Source organism: Melozone crissalis, unplaced genomic scaffold (genome assembly GCF_028551555.1).
Source record: "Melozone crissalis strain CALT ecotype California unplaced genomic scaffold, PUWL_Pcris_2 ptg000013l_1, whole genome shotgun sequence".
NCBI classification, from domain to species: domain Eukaryota; kingdom Metazoa; phylum Chordata; class Aves; order Passeriformes; family Passerellidae; genus Melozone; species Melozone crissalis.
Genome location: NW_026535791.1, coordinates 58994948 through 59015513, shown reverse-complemented (window position 1 = coordinate 59015513; position 20566 = coordinate 58994948). Strand labels below are relative to the sequence as shown.

The window sequence follows — 20566 nt, the reverse complement described above, 5'->3', positions numbered from 1 at the left end:
CCACAGTCATGGCTGCAGTGCAAAGGGCTGTCCCTGAAGACACCCTGTCCAGTTTCAGGGTCAGATGTGCAGCCCAGTCCAGCCCAGCCAGCCCAGCGCAGGGGCACAAGCACCTCCTCCACATGCACTACACACAGCTGCCCTTTGGAGTGCTCCTCAGGAAACTGGACGGGTTTTAATCTCCTAGGCCAGGAAGAACCAGCAGGGCTTGCATTAGGCCTGGCTTGCATTGGTACAGCATGGGTCACAAAACGTTAACTGCTCACTGCCATTGAGAATACATTTGGATGAAGTATCCCCAGTGGGATTAAAATAGGACTGATTCCTTTTCTGGATTTCCTATTTCTGGAAAATAGGAAAAATTGCTTTCTGAAAAACAGTCATTGTTCTGCACCTCTAAGATTTTATTACCTTAGAAATTCAAGCAGTTAAATAATTAATTTTGGAAGATGTTGACAGCTGGACTGGATGCTGCTGTCCCTGGTCACTTTGTGTAGCTGCTGAGTCCACGAGAAATTTCACAGAAGATAAATTTGCAACCAAATTCAGAAGGAAAAAAAAAACCCCAACACCCAAAATACTCCCTCATAGCACTGACAGATCTGGGACAGAGTGCCAGAAAAGAGCAGAGCACCCAGCAGGTACACAGACAGACACTCCCTGCCCAGCTCTCCACAGCATGGGCTCTCTCCCACTCTTCTTCACTGGGGCAGAACATGCATTGTACCAGAAAGCAACTGCACTAGTGTGCTTCTTTCAGAATTAAACCCACTCTGAACAAGCCGTAGTTTACCTACACAGCAGGGGAATGCCTGTGACTCAGTACTAGTACAATTTTCAGGTGGAGGCCACTTTATAGTGTCAAACACATTCTTATCACAGCTGTACTGAGTTTCAACATGTCGAATAGCTCTTTTGTCACTCATTTGTAAATAAGGACAAAAGGTGAAGGACTAGGATGCTTCAATCTTCACCCACTGCAAACACACTAATGTAAAGCAGGAGAGATGATGGTATACACCAATGCCTCCTCTTGCCATTAACTTGGTCACCACATGTTGCAATTACAAGAGCACAGGTACTTCACTATAAGAGGAACCTGTAAAGCCACAGTTAAACTGGCTTCTGCCCCATTAGCCTCTTATTAAAGTCTGAATGTTTTCCCACCTACTGTAATGGCACCAAAATGAGAGACAGAATAACCTATGCAGTGTCTAGTTTTTGTCTGAATTGCTGAAGTTACACTGTGGGACTGCCTCTACACTCTCATCCTATTATTATTTCTGTTACAAAACCAGAGATGATATGATCCATTCCTGCAAAGGATGGTTCACTTCCAATCTGAAAATTAATATACATCTACTGAAATCAGGAGCAGGCTTTTCTTGCCCTCTAATGAAACCAAAACCATCATGCACTCTGACAATCCTTGCAGGCTCTCTGCCACTGGGGGTATATTGCAGAGCTTTGTCAGAGATTAGGTATTAGCATCTGTGAGCAGTCAGACATAAATCTAATTTAATAGAAAGTGAATAGGAAGACAGGATTGAACAGTCAAAATATATTGATCAAATAATTTTTCAAAACATGAGTCTAATTGAATTTTAAAATAATTAGGCTGATTGTCACTAGCATTTAGAATTTGGATACTTCTGATAAGGGAAAAAAATAAAAAGGAAAAAAGTATTTGAATTCAATGTGCATTGCCATTTTTATCATACCTCCATGCTGCTGTTCCAGCCCACTTCTTGCTTTACCATATCCATAACTTTGGGCTATTCTCTGGTAGGTAGATGGAGAAGCAGGAGGTGAGCAAATTGGAGACATTGGAGGAGACTTGGGTTCCTATTTCAAAAACACACCAACACAAAATACAATCCTGAGACAAAAATTGTAAGAAACAACCAAGTAATGCTGCTAAGTGGTCCAAGTGCATACAATTGATGGACAAACAAGAAAAATCACTGCAGAATCCTCAGGCCCTTTATTTCCAAGAAAAGGCTTAAAATGGACAAGACAGGATTTGGTACTGAGCCTTTAGGGATAAAGCATGGCAGTGCTGCAACAAAGCTTTACAATGGTCAGCTCAATATTGTATTTTACTTCCAAAGATGCCTGAAGTAGTATATGTAGAAGGCTCAATGTGAGTGGATAGCTTTGAATTTACATAGTGTGAGTGTGTTCTTTGTGGGAGATCATTTTCATAATAAAAAAAATTACAAAAAATTAAAATACATCTCTGGGTCAGTATTTTAAACACTGTGGATTTGTAAGTATCACTGGGTAACTATCCTAAAGCTTCCTTTTTCCTTTGATTTACTGAGATTGCTTGAGAAAAGGATGTAAGTTTGAAAGGTTTTACTGAATAAAGAGGAAAATATAACACAACACAGATAATGCAGATGGAGCCAGGGGTTTGAGGGCAGTGTTCTGCTTGGGTGTCAGTACACAGAGCAGAGGCATAGATGCTCTTCTTCCTGATCCTGTTATTCCACCTGTGTATCTTGTCATCAGCTCCCTCCTGCTGCCTGACCTCGGGCTGGGAACGCCGTTACCGACGCCAGCGCAGCCCGTGATAAACGCGGGCACATGTTCTGGGAAGATAAAAGTGCTTCCACCAGGCACTTACAGCATGACCTGATACAGTACCACAGGAGAAGGTGTCAAGCCTGGGGAAAATTATGCAAATCAGTTTTTATGAAAATTAGGCAGCATTGTGAAGCTTCTTGTATCTGAACAATTGCTCTCTACTCTCCTAAATACAGGTAACAGGAATGTCCCTTGGATGCTTCACTAAACTGGCATGTTTCACTCAGGAAAAAGAAAAGCAGATGTCTTCTGGACTATTTCTTGAGGAGATGAAAATGCAAGAAAACTTGGGGGCCTTACCCCACCCAAAAATAGCGGCTCATGATTGAATACCTTCTCTCCAACTGAGTATTTCTAGAGTGACTGAGGACCATTACTCCACTACCACACTGGCCATGGGAAATCACTCACTTTCCTGTTCTCTTTCACAGATTTCTATTTGCTGCTTTTTCCTCTTCCTCTCTGAGAAACAGTGCTGGTTTAAGTAGGAGGAAAACACTGAAAGAACTTAGACAGAATATTACAGGGCTGACAGCTTTATACAAGCTCATATAGAGAATTTTCTTCAGGGAAGCAACTGGGATGCATGAAAACCAGAAGACAGGCACGATGGGGATTACTTGCACATCAGGAGTTCATCTCCAGTCTAGTGTTGGAAAATTGAGTAAGCCCCTGTGAGTGTAATCATTTACAGGACTGGACCTAAAAGGAGAATGCATAATGACATGCTGGCCTGAAGGAGACAAGGCTGTTACCTGTTTTTCCCCTTCATCTGCTCTTTTGTAGGAATTTTTTTCCAAAGTTGCATGTGGAACCTGAAACTTAACTCCATGGAATTCTGCTGGAGTCCCATAACGTACTTCAGTGTCATTTTTCAGTGCCATAAATCGTGGTAGAGGCAATTCTGTATTAAAAGAGAGAAAATTCAATTGAGACTACAGAACATAAGCACTTTAAGCAGTATCATCTTGTAAAACCAATGAAAAGTTTATCTATAAAAGACTGCTAGTTATATTTTGTAACATTTTTAAGTGTGGGACTACTTTGATTATTTTGTGTCTTAATAAAAATGTGAATGTTACACAAAGCTACATTCACTAGCTTAATATACAATCTCTCCATGCAAAGAGAAAGAAATAAGCCTTGTGCATGTTATTAAAGCAAACTGCAAACTCATTTCCTGCCTTCAAAACCTTGCCTGTAATGAAAATAATAGTTTCCCACAGAAACTGTGGGACAGATAAATTTATCAGTGAGGATCACAGTATCCTCAATGCTGCCATCATAAAAGGAACAGATCAAAAATGGCAGGGTTCAGAGATCACACCAAGGCCTAGAGAGACAGCTGTGTTAAAAAGTCCCATGCTGCATCGGCTGTGCTGAGCAAGAGACTGACACTTTGTCACTCCTTAAGACAATTCCCAATTATTTTGCAGAAACACCATTTATTTTTGTGCACAGTCACCCTAAAAGATCAATATAATTAAAATTAACAGAATGCTCAACACCAAGCAAAGTCATTCATCCATCACCTCTGTAATCTTTTACAGGTACAGTTACAACCATGAGAAAAATAAATTACTTGAAATTTCATACATGTTACTCACTTCTAAAGGCGCTCATATATATTTTCTAGAGAAAATTTAATTAGCACTGGAGTAAGTTTTATTGAAATTTTACTGAAACAGTAAGTGAGCAGGATATCAACACAAGGACTGCAAGTACCTGTTTTCACTCAAATTTGTGGATTATTTACATATGCTGGACTGGTAAAACATACTGAGTAAACCTCAGTCCAGTTTTTAATTTAGTTTGTTGGGAGGTTTTTGGGTTTTTGGGGGTTTCTTTTGTTTTGTTGTGCTTTTTGGGTTTTTTTCTTTTTAATTAACATCTTGTAAAAGGACATCAGTGCAAGAGAGTGCACAAGCTGTTTGTAAGCAAAACTGACAGGCAAATCCAGGCCACTCCTCTTCACTCTTGGTTCAAACTCCTGCTCCAGCAAGGCACTGAACCAAACTGTGCCAGCTGCACCTGACCCCCTGCACTTGGCCAGGAGCTCTGCACCACGGGAGCTCAGCTCACACAGGTCATCATGTGCTTGCCTTACCTTCCTTGGGATGCGGCAGACCTGGGAACCCCCTCTCTGTGCTCTGTGCCCTGCAATGCACATGAATTTGACATTTCTTTGCCCTTATCAGGGAGAGCAGAGCAGAGCAGAGCTAGTTGGGAGCAGTGACCTGATTGCAGAGTTGTGGGCAGATGCTGCCCTTCCAGCTCTCTCTCTGATCTTGCAGCTGGTTGCATTGCTCCTCCAGTGGGATGATGCAAGCACAGCCTCAGGGCATGGCCTGAATGCCCACCCAGGATATGGGAGCTAAGGGCTCCATCCTGTTCCAGCTCCAGCAAAAAGCCCTGTGCTTTGAAGCCCAAGCCCTGTGCTTTGAAGCCCAAGCCCTGTGCTTTGAAGCCCAAGCCCTGCTGAGGCAGTGTGCATCACTGAAGCAAGAACACTGAGTTCCTTCCAAGTTGCTATCAAGGTTTCACAGCTGAAAGGGACCTGCTTTCTCTCTTTATTGCTTGAGTTAGATAAGATTTTTTCAAGAAGCTTTCTTCTCCACCAAAAATGGTACATTTAGTATTACTGTCAATTCATTGGAAAGAATAAAGTTTTAAAATACATCTAATATACATTTCCACACCTATTCACAGTAAATACTATGATTTTATCTTCACTAGCCATTTATTTTGGCAGGATTATTTGTGAAAGCAGATGAGTGTTACAATGTGCCCCGCACAGAGGGACTCCTGACCTGCCCACATCCCCCACAATGTGCCTCCACCCAAAGCAGCTATCAGCTCTCACTCTGGACAGCTGTCAAAATTAGAGGCTGAAGGTGAGGGAGAAATGCATCTCCCACACTGATCATCTGTCATTCCTGCTGCTCCTTTGCAGTGCCTTTTCCAGAGGGAGATGTCATCTCAGATCTCCCATATCCGTAATTCCCTGCAATTTTCCGCCACTCACCTGAAGCATGTAACATCACCTCCCACTCTTTCTCTGCTCCTTAAAATTGCTCAGAGAAACATAAGAAGAAAGAGTTTACCACCATGGAGAGCTGACAAGAATTAAAGAAAGGGAGAAACAAGTGCATAGCACTGCAAGCAAAATTTGCTACTCACCATTCTTAATGCTCTCAATCCGTACTGGGAACCCTGACTGTGCTGCTGCAATTAACTTCAAAGCGATATAAAATTGGGCAGGACCAAAATAACCCACACGCTTGGCTCCACAAACTTCTGTAATCTGAGAGAGAAGACACACATTAAATGAATTAATGTCAGTTAAATGAATTTCACTCTTCCAGATGTCAACATCTCCACATAAACACAGAAAAAACTTTAAAAACACAAAATGCTTGTTGTTTTTGAAGTTTTCTACTACATGTATTTGTTTCAACTCAGAACATTAGTACACCAGAGACAGGTTGGCAGCTGTTACACTTTTCAGAAGCACTGCTGGTTAACACTTCCATCCTATAACAAGTTATGGATTTTCATACTATGTAAGATTTTAACAGCAGGGGAAATTAGAAGTTCTTAAGTATCCTGTCCAGTAAAACATTTCCACCATGAAAATTATACTTACTATTAGCCCCAACAGCAACAATTCAGATAATCACCGTAACTGGAACATAAACACAACAAAAGACCCCAGCACATCACTTCAGCAAATGATTTTTTGTGTGAAAAATGACCATGGTCTTAGCACTGAAGTTTAAATTCTATGTATATTTCATTATTTGCTTCACTCTGCCACTTTCATGAAGCAAAGAGCACCATGTTCACACACTCAGACAATGCCTAAACAAACAGCAGGTATTAGCAGGTTTTAAGCATAGGTGCCAATTCTCCCATGCCTGGAGCTCCCAGATGTTCACAAACCAACCTCAGACAAGCACTGGGGTTAGAACAAAACTCCATTTGCCCCAGACATAATAGGAAATCTCAAATTGTTTTCATGAAAATACACCTAGATTAGCAATGTCTACTGGCTGGCAAGGTGCAGCCTCTGTGACAGCCCTCCAGGGGCAATTGTTACTTCTGGAAAGTCATGTCTATGGATTAGCTCCCAAGCTACAACAGCATGACAGAAAGTATTAAGTTGCATGTAAGCAAACAGCACAAATGAATTGTCTATTTTTTCTGATTCATTTTTATATGTATATATACACATACATACATAGTGGAAAAATGACAGGCCAAAAAATTAATGAAAAAAATCAAATCTTTTGGAATGGTAATTCTTACTAATCAAAGACAACTGTTTCCAAACAAACCCCTTCTTCTCTGGATTTGAGAGTTTCTCTCAAAACTGCTTTGACCAAATGAGCTCCGGCTACTTGCTCTTCCTGCAAGTATCAGACTTGGTCACAAGACACATCAAATAGGTTTTTTTCCTCCTACTGCTTGATGGAAAAGGGAGAATGACAAATGCTTCTGGTTAATTTAAACTGTCCTTATACAGAGACTCATTCTCTTTCCTCTACTTTCTTCTCTGTTACTGTGTCCTTTTTATTCTGCCCTTCCCTCTATCACTGGCCTTGCTTCTTTTATTTTCCTGTGGGAAAGCAAAGCACTTGGGATGTTCCTGAGATGCATGGCTGGGCACACCCTTGGTACCCTTTCTGAGCTCCACAGCAGGGTTCTCCCCTTGGTCCTGGATGCTCCCAATTCACTCAGTCCCACTGCCCACACCACCCACTCCTGCACAGTCCTTCCCCAGCCAGCAGCCCTGGTGCAGTGCTGTGTGCCTGGACTGGACTGTGGAGCAGGAATGTGCACAGCAGCTCACTACAGACTGCTCCTCATGGGCAAAACCTCCAGGCACGCCAGGATCTGGCAACTCTGGGGACAATGCTGTGGTGGCACGTATGTGAGAAGCCATCAGCTTATCCAATAGCCTGGGGAGATGCAGATGGAGAAGGGGCACAACCAAGCTGAAATTCCATCTGGGTTCACAGCTCTGGTGTGTTATGGGAGATGTTTGTATAAAACATGCCAGTGCTGAACGGGGCAGCTGGCAAAAGCTGGGCACCCACCAGCAGCCAGGCCCTCCCTTGGAGGCTGTGGGTGCTCAGCTGTGACCCACGGGCAGTGCCTGGCCCAGCTCCAGCTGGGGGGCAGAAATGGCACACACAGAGTCCCTGGCTGTGCCTATAGAGTATACCCTGTAGGGATACAGGGATATAGGCCTTTTCTCCTCTTGGGCTCTTTTCCTGCCATGGCTACACTGCCTGCCCTGCCTATGCTTGCTGACATGGAACAGTGTCACCATGATGTGTTTCCTCTCAGTGGCTGCTGGAAAAAGGCAATACTGAGCAGCTGGGACTTTCACAGAGATGCTACTACCTTCCTGAGTTCATTTTCCATAAATTTTCTATACTTTGAAAAATTAAGGTTGCTGAATGCTGCAAATGCTCTACTTGCTTCTCATATGAAAACATGAATATTTTATTGTGAACAAGCAGACTACAAACTTTTATCAAGGACATCTCACCCCTCAAAAACACAATGATGTTTATCATGTACACACTTATAGCCAACCAACCAGAAACTGCCTCTCTGTAATTTTGCGTTTTGATAACAACAGAAATAAATTTCATAGACACAAGCTTCTGTTATTTGTGCAACCAGACTCTGAATTTTTGTTAATGGTCCAGAGCAGAAGATGGAAGCTGACAGAACAGTTAAATTTATTACACAATTAATTGTGGGTATTTATACAGATTAATTGCAGGTACAGGCATTTACTCACATCAGGTTCCTTGTCCAGTTAAAGGAGAGAGTCTTGGCTTCCTTCCAGCCAGCATTTCACACTACCTGCATCAGAGCCCTGCTCAGAGGTGCCAACAGAGCAGCCCCTCTCTCCAGCAACCACAGAAGTTGGTAGCAGATTAGCCTTTATCCAAAAGTAAATCCTCAAAACATGCTGCCTGCTCAAATTTCCACAGCAGCTTAAACTGAACACTGCATTATTTTTTGTTTCCTGGTTTTACCGTTCACAGGGTCGGTGCACATAGCTTTTGATGGGCAGATTACACTTATATGCAATTCTGAAATTAAACTATTTTGTTTGATATGCTATTAAGAGTCTCCCAAGGTCCATCCAAGTTAAAGGCACTGCATATGAATGTGATATGGTAATTTTTCATTTAAATCCTTGAATCTGTTGTCAGTTTGGGCTGCATGCTTTTTAGCAAGCCAGCAAGAAGAGAACTGGTATTTTCTGCTTGTGCATTGCTAAACAGATACATGTATAAATGAAAACAACTTGCATGCCTTGATACTTCAAAGGATTTTTATGCAAAACTATTGACTGTCCATTCATATTACAATTTTTCCTTTAATTCTCCAGCAGAAAACTCTAATCCTGCAGTGATAGCAAAATATTGAAGAGAAGTGTAAGGAAGAATGTATGGGAAATAATTTTCATGGTGGTGGGTTACAGATGTTACTTGCCAAATCTAACCTCGAGATGATAAACAGAGTTAGTCCAAAATCACACGGAATCACAGAATGGCTGGGGTTGGAAGTGACCTCTGGAGATCTGTGAGTCCAATCTCCTTGCTCAGAATATCAGGATCACCTAGAGCTGGTTATACAGGATTGCACACAGGAAGGTTCCAAAAATGCCCAGAGAAGGAGAATGTGCCATTCTTACATTCTTCCTCATATTCAGAAGGCACTTCCTGTGTTTTACTTTGTGCCTGTTGCCCCTTGTTCTGTTGCTAGTCACCACCAAGAAGCCCAACTCCATCCTCTTGACACCTCCCTTCAGATACTTACAGAACATTGATAAAATCCCCTCTCCATCTTCCTCAGGCTAAACAGGTCCTGGCCCCTCAGTCCCCTCCTAAGAGATGCTCCAGTCCCCTGGTCATCTTTGGAGCAGTGATGCTTGAATTTAACCACTTGGATCCATCCATACCTTCTAGACCCCTAACCCATGGGATTCCTCCAAGCAGAACCTTGAAGAGGCCAAAATTAGCTTTCCTGAAATCCAGGGCTGGGACCCTACTTTTTGCCCTGTATCCTGCACACAGGTTCTTGAACTCCACCATGTCATGGTCACTGCAGCCAAGGCTGCCCCAACCTTCATATCCCAAACCAGTCCTTCTGTCTTCATTAGCACAAGGTGCAGCACCACACCTCTCCATGCTGGCTCCTCCACTACCTGTATCAAAAACTGATCACCAGTGCTCTGCAGGACTCTCCTGGACTGCGTGCCCAGCTGTGTTGTCTTTCCAGAAGATACCAGAGTGGTTGAAGGAGGTGGTGAAGGCTTGTGATCATGCGAATACTTCCAACTGTCTTTAGAGGGCTTCATCAACTCCTTCTCCTAATCAGGTGGCCTGCAGCAATATTCCAGTCATGGGAAATTGCCCTGTTCAATGGTTTGTGAGGCAAGAACACTGCTGAGTAAACAATGGGTATTCAGCAGGTAGCCTTAACACACTTGCTCTGTAGAGGAATCATACCACATTCTCTACCAAACACCATAAGAAGGGGGGAAAGAGCAAGATCTATAAGCCTGCACACCTACTGACAAGTAAGAAGTTTTTCTAGGGTTGCAAAAATAAATACTTTTTAGTAGTATTAAAAAAAAAAATCTCCAATTCATAAACATTAAAATTTGAAATGAGCTATGAGCTCTTCAGAAGAGTTCCTGTTTGGAACCACTGTGCTCCATGCAAACTTCTAATAGAAAAGCTCTACATCTTCAGGTACTGGAACACATAGAAGATTTTTGTATTTTTTATCGACTCACTGCTCTGCACTACTAGCTGACAGCAAGTGTTATTTTTATAATTGCTCCTTGAAGACATCCCATACGAAGTAGCTTTTCCCAGCCCAATCTGACATTTTTCCAGCTCTCCCCAGTTCTCTCCAAACAAGTTTCCACTGCAGTCTCCAAGAGCACTGACCTCACAAACACACTGGGCAGGTCTAATTTAGATTGCAAGAACTACAGAAACTGAATATGAGCCAAGAGCTGAAGTTTGTTTTTAGTAAGTAGAAAAAGGAGTATAATCAGAAATAATTGTACCCTAATCCTATGGACAGGCTGAAATGGTCCTCCTGGAGCCTCAAGGCAAAGATAGAGCTGGCACTTTTGCTTTTTCATTTAGCGGCTGTGGCACCCTCTGTATCAGGCTGGCACACAATTTTTGTCTGTTCTCTGTCACCCTACTGATACCTGCCACATAGATGGCCACTGCTTGTCATTTGTGGGCACATCCAGCTCAAAGGCTCTCACAACTCTTTGTGGGCTGTGGTATCCTGTGAGAGCACGTGTGAGCTGAACAAGTCACCTCACCAGGAGAGAAAAACAAGGTGACCATCACTGGCTCCTATGTTGAAGGAAATTTTCTCACTACAACTTCCATCTCAGCACAACCCCAGAATGCACATCTCTTTTACTTGTCCTTGATCAATCTATAATGAGGCAGAAATATTTTCCAGTTTATCAACTGCCTCTGAATTTTAGGGAAGGTGTTGAAAAGCTTTTGCCATGACTCAATGCACACCTCACCCAGTGCTCTCCTGAGGACAACCAACTGTGATGCCACAGCTCAGACCTGAACTACAGAGTGACCTCAGGCTCCCTTCTGGGTCAGCCAGCTGCTTATAATAGTTTCAAAGACAAATATTTGCAGCAGTGGCTTATCAACAGCTTATCTTGAAATTGTGTCATGCATCTGACCCACTTTACCCTTTCTTTTTTTTTGTTTTTTTTTTTAAATTGTGTTTACAGACTCTTTGATCTGCTTATTACAGACAAGTTTTGCTACATTCTTAAACAGGTATTTCTCTCTCAATGGATCATTGTTCAGACATTTGTAATACTACTTGGAGCTCAGGAATACATATCTATTTCTTCAATATTTAAAGCAGAGTAAGAAACAACACATCAAGGATTACTGACTGGGAAGGCATTAGGAATATGCTGGGGCATTACATTCCCAGATGTACACAGGAAGAGGCTCTGCCATGGATTGGTTCTTTACCTCTGCCCCACAGTATCAGTGGTATTTCTGTAACTATTTATTTTATCCTGTCATTTTGGCTTTTAAAAACAGATGTTTTATCTGAGACTTTTTTAAACATCACCTGAAATGCTTACTAAAAATCAAGTTATATTAAACAAGCAGGGTTCCAATGTTTAAAACAAAATTTAAAACAGCCTAGTTTATGGCACAAGATAACACATGCATAGTATATTTTTAAAGAGCTAAGTATAATACATTCTCATGGTTTAAGCTCTGCATGATCATCACTTTACATTTAAGAACACCATAATTTTAAATTGCAAGGCAAGCAATAGATAAACTGCAAAAGCTTCACAACTTCACATAACAAACACTGTGCTAAAAGCAGCAGAGAGCAACCCTCTGAGTTAGGCAAAAACCTGCTGACAGCACCATCAGGTTTCCCTAAACTCCCTCCTCCTGGCATGACCCAGAACCATCCACATCTGCCTGCACTAGAGCTCCATCACACCTTTGCATATCTGGGGGGAAAGCACTTCACTCTGGGAACAGGGAAACACTTTTCCATCAGCTCCAAGCCGAACATTTTACACCAACACTGAGAACCACAAGAGTCACGATTCAGCGCCCGTTGTCTGCAACACCGCTGACAGAACTGCATGAAACAAACACAAAACCAGGTTCAAACAACTCCAAGTCTGACAATGAAGCTTAACAGCAGAACCATTTTATGAACTGGAGAATGTTGATTCCTTAGCAGAGGTTAAAAATAACCCCAACCTGTAACACAACTGGTTTCAATCTTTAAAGAGCCTGTGGGCAAGAGCAGGGCAGGAGCAGGGCAGTGACATTTGCTCACTGAAAGGCTCTGTCCAGTACTCTCTCTTGTGTAACAGTGAGCTCTGGATGCCTAAGGAAACCCAAGCATGTGAATCATGCAGTACTTCTCTTCAAGTGGGAAGACTGGTAATGCCAGCATACCACAAGTCACAAAATATTGATTTGAATTATACAGCTATGAGGACATGTGAGTCAGCACTGATAAGCAAAAGATTTCAATTATTAAGGAGTGTTGACAAGAAAAAGTCTGCCAGAGAATAAAGGCTGCTGAGGCAGGCTAATACTTATAACCTCTGAAATATACCTGAAATGCCATCTCCCATGCTCAACCTTTGTTCTTAAATACACAAAGGCTACCCAACCATTTACCTGCATGTAATGTGGAAAAGCTGGACACTTTCATCTCATGTCAGTCTCACAGGGGAGTTTAAGAAGCCCCATTCCTGAGAAATATCTGACAATCATCACACCAAGTAAATTATTTTTGTGATAACAGTGCCTACAGCCTTAGGTCAGAGGTTGTTACACACATTTGCTGATACCTCATTCTGTCTTTGATAAGAAAACCTAGCACCACCTTCAAACACATACCTTTAGGAGTATGTGAAAAGCCTACAGAGGTGAAAGAGATGAAGCAAATTATTTTGAAAACCTCCTTGTCTTTTTTTCCTCACTATTTGGAAAATGAATACTACAAGAACAGCATTCATGCATCTAAAGTTATTCTGTGTTTCATATTCCCTGTCTGTATCAAATTTGTATTAACAATCTCGATAAATACAGCATATGTCAATAAACACGTGTAGGAGTACAAGTAAAATTTTAATAATGCTTGGAACACAAAAATAAATTCTGAGAACAGGTTACTCCAGAACTTGGCACAAAGATGCCAACAATCAGTACAGATTTTTTTATTTAAATCCATTTATTCACCGAACTGCTTCACATTCTTTGCAGATAATCAGTTTGCATCTAGATATGGCAACACAGATACTCAGCAGGTCACTCTCTGAAATGCTGAATGCACAGTCTTGCCAAAAATCACTGTTAAAATCTGAAAACCCACAGAAATCTGCAAAATAAACCAAATTGAGTTATAGATGCTTTATCTGCTTTTCAAATCTTGACTGTGGAAGCAAGGGAGTAAGAGCAAGTAAAATGGCAAGCACGGAGCTGTCACACTGCCTCATCCAAACAAGTAAATTGCAGAAAATTTCCACAAGGGTTATCCAAATTTCTTCTGATGCAAGTCCCTGCCAAGAGCATTTAATTCTCTTGGACATGAGTTTCATAAAGATCATCCTACAGATGGTTCACACTATATATTTTATACACTGCAAATATGGTAAAGGCACTAGTCATCCCAGGATTTCTGTTCATTTTCCTGCTCACCTCCTCTCTTTCAAGAGCATATCTAGCACATAACACAGAGAAGGTAACACATAACACAGAATAGAACCCAGCCTCTCCAATTCTTGTCCACTCAGCAATGACATTATCCTGAACTCCCCTTACCCACAAGCAACTGACACTGCAAGAGCTTGAGGGAGGCAGGATGTAACTATCCACACTGAAATTTGGCCAGGGCTGGAACCAGGCCAACCAAAACATCCATCTGTTCCTAAAACTTTCATTTTCTGAAGGTTGAACGAAAATAGTATCTAAATCTTAGCGAGAGTGAATGGGGAGCTGCTTTTTAGCTCAAGTGGAAATGCCATGTTTTGCACAGGAGCTGCACCCATATCCTTTGGGAATGGAAATACAGGATGATGATGGGAAAATTGAAGAACAACACTACTTTTGCCACGCAAAATCCTTGTGGTTTGGGCATTTTAGACTACTTCAGCAACAAAGCTGCTTATTATTTCAAGTAATACTTTACACAAGCAGCATATCCATTAGCATATTTTGATCTTCAGAGTACATTTTTACTGACTTAAAAATACAGCACTCATAAGCTTGAGTTCACTATGAATCCAATATATTTCAAAATGCATGTTTTTTAAAATCTACTCAAACTGCTGTGTGTCTATACACATGCAAAATTGAAATTAAATATAACTGGAAATTCAGCCTAAAAAATCAAACCTTTGAAGGCAAGGTTTCTGCAATCTGTCCAAGCCTTTTTTTACAAAAGGAAAAATTGTTTCTTCATTGCTGCAGTTCAGATATGGACTAAAACACCTATCATCAGGGATTTTTTAAAAAAACCCTGAAAACACTCACATTTTATAATAGAACTTGAAACCCTTTAAAATGCTGGACTCTCCAAGTATGCACAAAAGCATATAAATGAATCTTTTAGTTCATCATTCATAAAGAGAATCCTTATCCTACCTTTGTTAAATTTCAGTCTCTTAACAGCATTCCACACACTGAGAAATAACAGATTTTTTTGAAGAAAAAAATAAATCCTCATTGGTTGGGTTGATGCCTTATTTCTTGTTGGAGTACAAATTCAGCTGGGGTATTACTCATACAAAACAAATGTGTATTACAGAAAATTCCATAAGGTGCTGCTTGACAGGATTTAATTTACCCTCTGAAAAAGCAAACATCAACTCTTTGTTGCAACTTACTCTTCAATAAATGAGTAACATATGAAGCTCTGCAATACAACTCCATTTTGTTCTTATGTTAAAACTTCATCATAAAAAGTTTGAGTATAAGTAACAGTCTGTGAAATCATTGCCCCGCCACCCATAAAGAAGCTTGCCAAGCTCACCTAAGGTGCAAAGAGTATTTTGAAAAAGGCTGGAAAATCTTAGCATTAAGGAGATAACATCTCCTGTGGACACACCACAATGTGTTAGGAACAATCAAAACATCATCTCAAATTCAGAGACCCTTCCAGCACCTAAGGAAAAACAATGGAGACTACTGCTAGATAAATGCTGAAGTCAAGAATAGTGAGGAAAATGGGCAGAAAGGCTTGTAATCTTTTTTGTGAAAGTATAAAAAATTAACTGTTATCAGAAATTTCTTTCAACAGTTCTACTGTGAAACTCAAGCCAAGGCTACCCAAAATACGTGCCTTTACAGTCAAATTTTTCTTTTCCTAATCTGTCCAAGTAACTGCGTTGCTGCAAGTGAACCCCAGAAAACAAAGTTGTTTTAGGTCACCACCGAGAGGTCTAGAGGACTGCCTACAGACAGTACTGCAGCGTGCTCCTGCTGCCTCTACAACAGCTGCCTTATTATTTCCACATTTCTTTGTAACTACAAGGAAATACTTCAGGAGTTTCACTCTCAGATGCTATGCCAGGATAACTTTACAAGCTGTTCCATTTGTAGGCGTTCTCACAGCTGAAAGCATACCAAGAGCGACCAACAGCAAACCTCATGACATTGCCCTTATCTTCTCATATCCAGGCAAAAACATTTCTCTACTTATCTTGGAAGGTGGGCAGCCTTTTCTTCTAAGCAATCATTTTCCTACTTGTTGATGGGACACAACTCCTCCAGCCACCACTGCAGTCTTGATGCACCCAGTCATAAACTGGATCTAAATAAATTCTTCATCTCTGATCGTACTTAAACAAGGCATCTCACTCAATTCCCCTCTGCACAGGGACAAAACACCTGGATGCTGAGCCACGTGCGCCATGGTTTAATCGTGTGGGACAAACTTTTGTGTGGGTTGCAGATGTTTGTAGATGACAAAAGATCAAACACAGAGGACGCCTAATGTTGTTTAGAAAGATTACAAGAAAGATTTAGAAAAATATCCAGTGTTTAGCTTCTTTACATTTTAGTGACAACTCGCATCATTGCAGTACAAGTCCTGTGAAGAAATACAAAATTTTTTGAAGTTTCAGGATAAACATTCCTTTTCTGCTGTTTGAGTTCAAATACACAGATTATTACCCAAATAATGAGGTATTTTGAAAAACTAAACAGCCACAGGCAGAGGTCATTGGCAGAGGCAGTAATCAAACTCCCCTTTCAGCAGTCATCATCGCTTAACTCACTTTGCCAAGCTCTTTTGGCCTCAAGCAGCAGTAGCACCGCTGACTACAAGTGCATTGATCTGTTCTTCAGGTTTCCTTCCACAAACCCTTACAAAATCCTAGTCCAAAGCTCAGGGGATTTCCACTTCTCCTTCCCACACCGCCAGCACTGTGTGCCTTCCAGAATGCCCCAGCAGCTCAGGGCACAGGCAGCCAGGCTGCACCCAAAAGTGCCCAGCTGCAGATCTTCACTTCCATGAGCTCATATCCCTGAGTGAGGGCCTTCAGAGGAGTCTGGAAAACCCCTCCCTTGGGAGATGTGCTGACAAAGGCTTAGAGCAGGCTCATTTTGCTCTAAAAAATTGGCAATTGAGTCAGGTTTCCCATGACTTTTGCGACAAATCCTTCAAAATGCAGGAGGAGTAACCAGCTTCCGTAATTATTGAAAGAAGTGAAAGCAGAGGTAATGTCCCTAAACTGAGCTGAGACTCAGACTGTGCTGACCTGTGGATGAGCTGCATGACTGTCATGTCTCTGGCTGCCCATGGGACCCACAGGCTGCCTGCCAAAAGCCCACTGGAACAGTGGGTTCTCAGGGCCACGCTGGGGGACAGGCAGGCTCCCAGAGCACCTGCTAGTACTTCCATGCAGGAGACCTTCAAAGGATATGCATCTCAGACATATTCTCCCACCAAAATATACTGACCCAAACCCAACCTGTGATGCACAGCAGAGCTGGCCAAAACAATACAGCAGTGAAGTTATCAGCTCCAGGTTTCTGGACTGAACTTTTGAAAGCCTGGCAGATGGATCAAAGCTGGATGGCCTCTCCCACACAAGACTCTTCAACAGCAAGATTTTTCTGCAAGACAAAACTCTAGTTGACCCCTCTGGATCTATCTGTTTTCAATGGGCCTTGGTTCTAATGAAGAAATGGAATAAAGCTTTTCTTATACATTTTTCTCTAACATGATTTATAACATCAGATTTTTTCACTCCAGCCAGTGCAATACAGATAAGTGTTTAAACATTCAGTTCAGCAACACCTTTATGCCTGTTTTCATTACATTTCCTCCCTGCTCTTTAATGGCCTAAAACAACTCTAAGACCCAAACAACACAATATGCAAAAATAAATATTACACCACTTAAGAACACCGTCTTGCAAAATCTTCCATAGCACTACAGAAAGAGATAATTGTCCAAAATTAAACTTAAGCAACATGGTTTTAAAGATTCAGAAACTATTTTTAAAAACTACTCTTTTTTTAAATCAATGTGGTTACAAAAATTAAATTAAATTAAATTTAAAATTAAATTTGTGGTTACAAAAATTAAATTCTGTACATTAGAAAAGGAGACCAAAAGTCTTACAGTGTTTTAAATTATGCCTTTTCCAAAACCCCAGAGGGAGCAAGTGATGAAGCTTGTTTTCCAAGTCTTCATGGCAGACTGAAGATTTCTGCAGTTTAAAATTAATTGACATGTTATTAGGAGCATTGCACTCAATTGAAATGGGCATAATACACTGACAAAGAAGTAAGTCAGGAGTGAAATTCTGTCAAAGAGTTTTCTAACCACCAGGTCAATGGCAATTTGTGTGGAACAGCTCAGGCTGGCTCACTTTGGAAAGGCAAAAGTCACTCAATGGTGCAGCCTATCTCTCAGCTATCAGAGATGCCACGTGATCCATCACTGCTGCAGCCATTCCTGCTCAACTTCTCTCTCCTGTTCTATAAAGATAATGATAGCCTAACTTACACTTGCAAAACACTGTCAAATACTGCTTTGGACTTCTAAGACATCAATAATTCTCCACACAGGTTAATCTGTGCACCAAACCAAGGAACTCACACTTGCACAGCTGAGGGGAGCAACCCAATGGCAGAGGTTTGTGATAGGTATGCAAATCCCTGTTTCATTTCTCCATTCTTGGCACAACTTTCAACAAAAATTTATGGCTCAAAATAGCAAATTAATAAGGGAGAAATTAAAACATTGTGCAAAGAAATGACTGCTGACTTATTCGATTTTGAAGAGATGGGTAAAATGGAGAGAAATCTGTGACCAGTGTTGCATGCTGATTTCAGCTCTCCAAAGGCACTAATGATCACTGCAGGAAATGTACTACAATCTGCAAAGCAAAAAACAAAGGTCCAGTCAAATCTCAGTGATTTAATGAGGATATGAGTACAGTTCTTTGTGATCCAGGTCTCATTTGACACAGAATTAAAAAAACGCTGTGAATTCTGTATCAAATTAAATCTGAATCACAAAGAGCTGTACTGAAATCTATTTGTGATTGACACAAAGTACATCAGCTAGCACTTCTTTAACCCTGCAAGAAATCCTTCTACAATCAAATGGGACAATTCACAAATGGAGCATAACCCAAAAACCGGACAATAAGTCTGCATTTGCCATCAGAAGGCAGTTCTGTGCTTGTCTTCTGTTGTGCTGCATGTTCAATATGTACAATCTGCTCTAAATAACTATTCTATAAAACAATTACTTTGCATTGGCCCATCATTCAAGAAAAAGAAGCTCAGCAGAGATGCACTGGGAAAGAGCAACCGTGCACCAGTTCCACTCACGGCTGTTGCTGGAACACCTTCCCCAGCTCCCAGCACAGTTGCATGTGCAAGAGGAGCTCACAAGGTATTTGAAATGCAAAATTATTCAGTTTCTCATTTCTTTGGTCTTAATGCAACAATTAACATTATGCTTATTTTAATGCACCTCTATTATTGAGGAGAAAACACAGCAGGCAAAGCATTTAAGAATATTAGCTGTAAGGCTTTTATGACTTTTACAGGACTTTCTGGCATTAATCTAGAAAAACAAAAGGACATCTGTACACATTACTACATATCAGAATAAAAAGTTATTTGCAAAAGCTTGCCACATGCAGCTTTTCTAAATATCTGTTCATTTTTAGCATTACATTGCTTCAGTATTGAAAATTAAGCCTATGCACCAGGACAGTGAATGAACTAGTTAGCAATCATTTTTCCTTTCAAATGCTTTATTTTCTTTCTTGTTCTTTAATACTGGGAAGTTTTATATTTAGGCAGAAGTCTCCAGGCAAATTATTGCTTAAAGTAAATGAAAACTAAATACCAGAACCCAAGCCTGTGTTGCACAACAATTCTTAAAGGCAGCAGCCTATCTTCCCTCTCCTAGCCCTCTGCCCTATACTTTGCACAATTTCTGCACTAAATGCAAGAGGAGTCTTGCAGCACAAATAGTTTATCGTGCAATTAAACCCCACAACATATTCACAAAAGGAGCCAAAGTACAGCAGCTCAAAAGAAAAAAAACAAACTGCAGACGATTTTAATGAAATTATACTTTACTAAGCACATAGTCTTTGAATAACTGAGCTAGAAATTCTTTTCTTCTAAATTTCTCTCTCAAATTCACATTAAAACAACCCCATAGAAATTCACTAGGAAAGCTGAAGGGTTGAAAACTCCTGTGTTTCTTAACTGCTAAGTCAGTTTGAAGCCTAACTGAGAACAAGCAGAAGTACTTAACAAATATATACTCTTTCCCCTATTTTCCTTGACTAAACCATTTAAACTCCTCAGAGTGCAGGAACCGCTTGAGCTTTTAATTCCCTTAGTGCCTTTGCACAGGGATCTGTTGGCTTAGTAGACTTACAACAACCACTTTGTTAGGCATGAGAAGCAAGATAACAAGGAAAGTCCTATTCCCAACACCGCCCTTCACCCTGGTCCCACCTAACAAATACTGCTCTACCTCCCCAGCTGCTGCCCAGCACGACTGGCACGGAAAGTGCTGCCAGTTTGGGATATCTCAAGTTTTATTTTACACTGGGAAATTAAATTTTAGGTGTTCCTATTACTGACAACTTACTGAAAGTAAGTTTAAATGGAAGAGGAAAATATTTGAATACAACAGTAAACACGTTATTGTCACATTTCTTCACTTGTCGTTTTTCAACTATGGTTTAGTTTTATTTTGCTGATGAAACCAGGTCTAACAGTCAGAAATCAGGAGTGGTTTTTCCCTGTGTAAATACTAAAAATAGATATAGATTACATTTCATCCTTGGTTTTGAGGGTAGGCTGACAGGGAGAGAAGGGCTGATGCAAGATACTGGGAATTTTTGGGG

At 40.9% G+C, this 20566-nt stretch overlaps 1 protein-coding gene across 1 annotated transcript in view; it reads right to left on the bottom strand.

The window, feature by feature from the left end:
- The window catches only part of REPS2 (RALBP1 associated Eps domain containing 2), a 95400-nt gene that overhangs the window by 55849 nt on the left and 18985 nt on the right, over positions 1-20566 (bottom strand). The window contains exons 2-4 of the mRNA XM_054271712.1: positions 5770-5893; positions 3345-3493; positions 1722-1845 (exon numbers count right to left, since the gene is read on the bottom strand). Of these exons, the coding sequence (XP_054127687.1) occupies positions 1722-1845; positions 3345-3493; positions 5770-5893 (397 nt within the window). The remainder of the gene's footprint in view (positions 1-1721; positions 1846-3344; positions 3494-5769; positions 5894-20566) is intronic.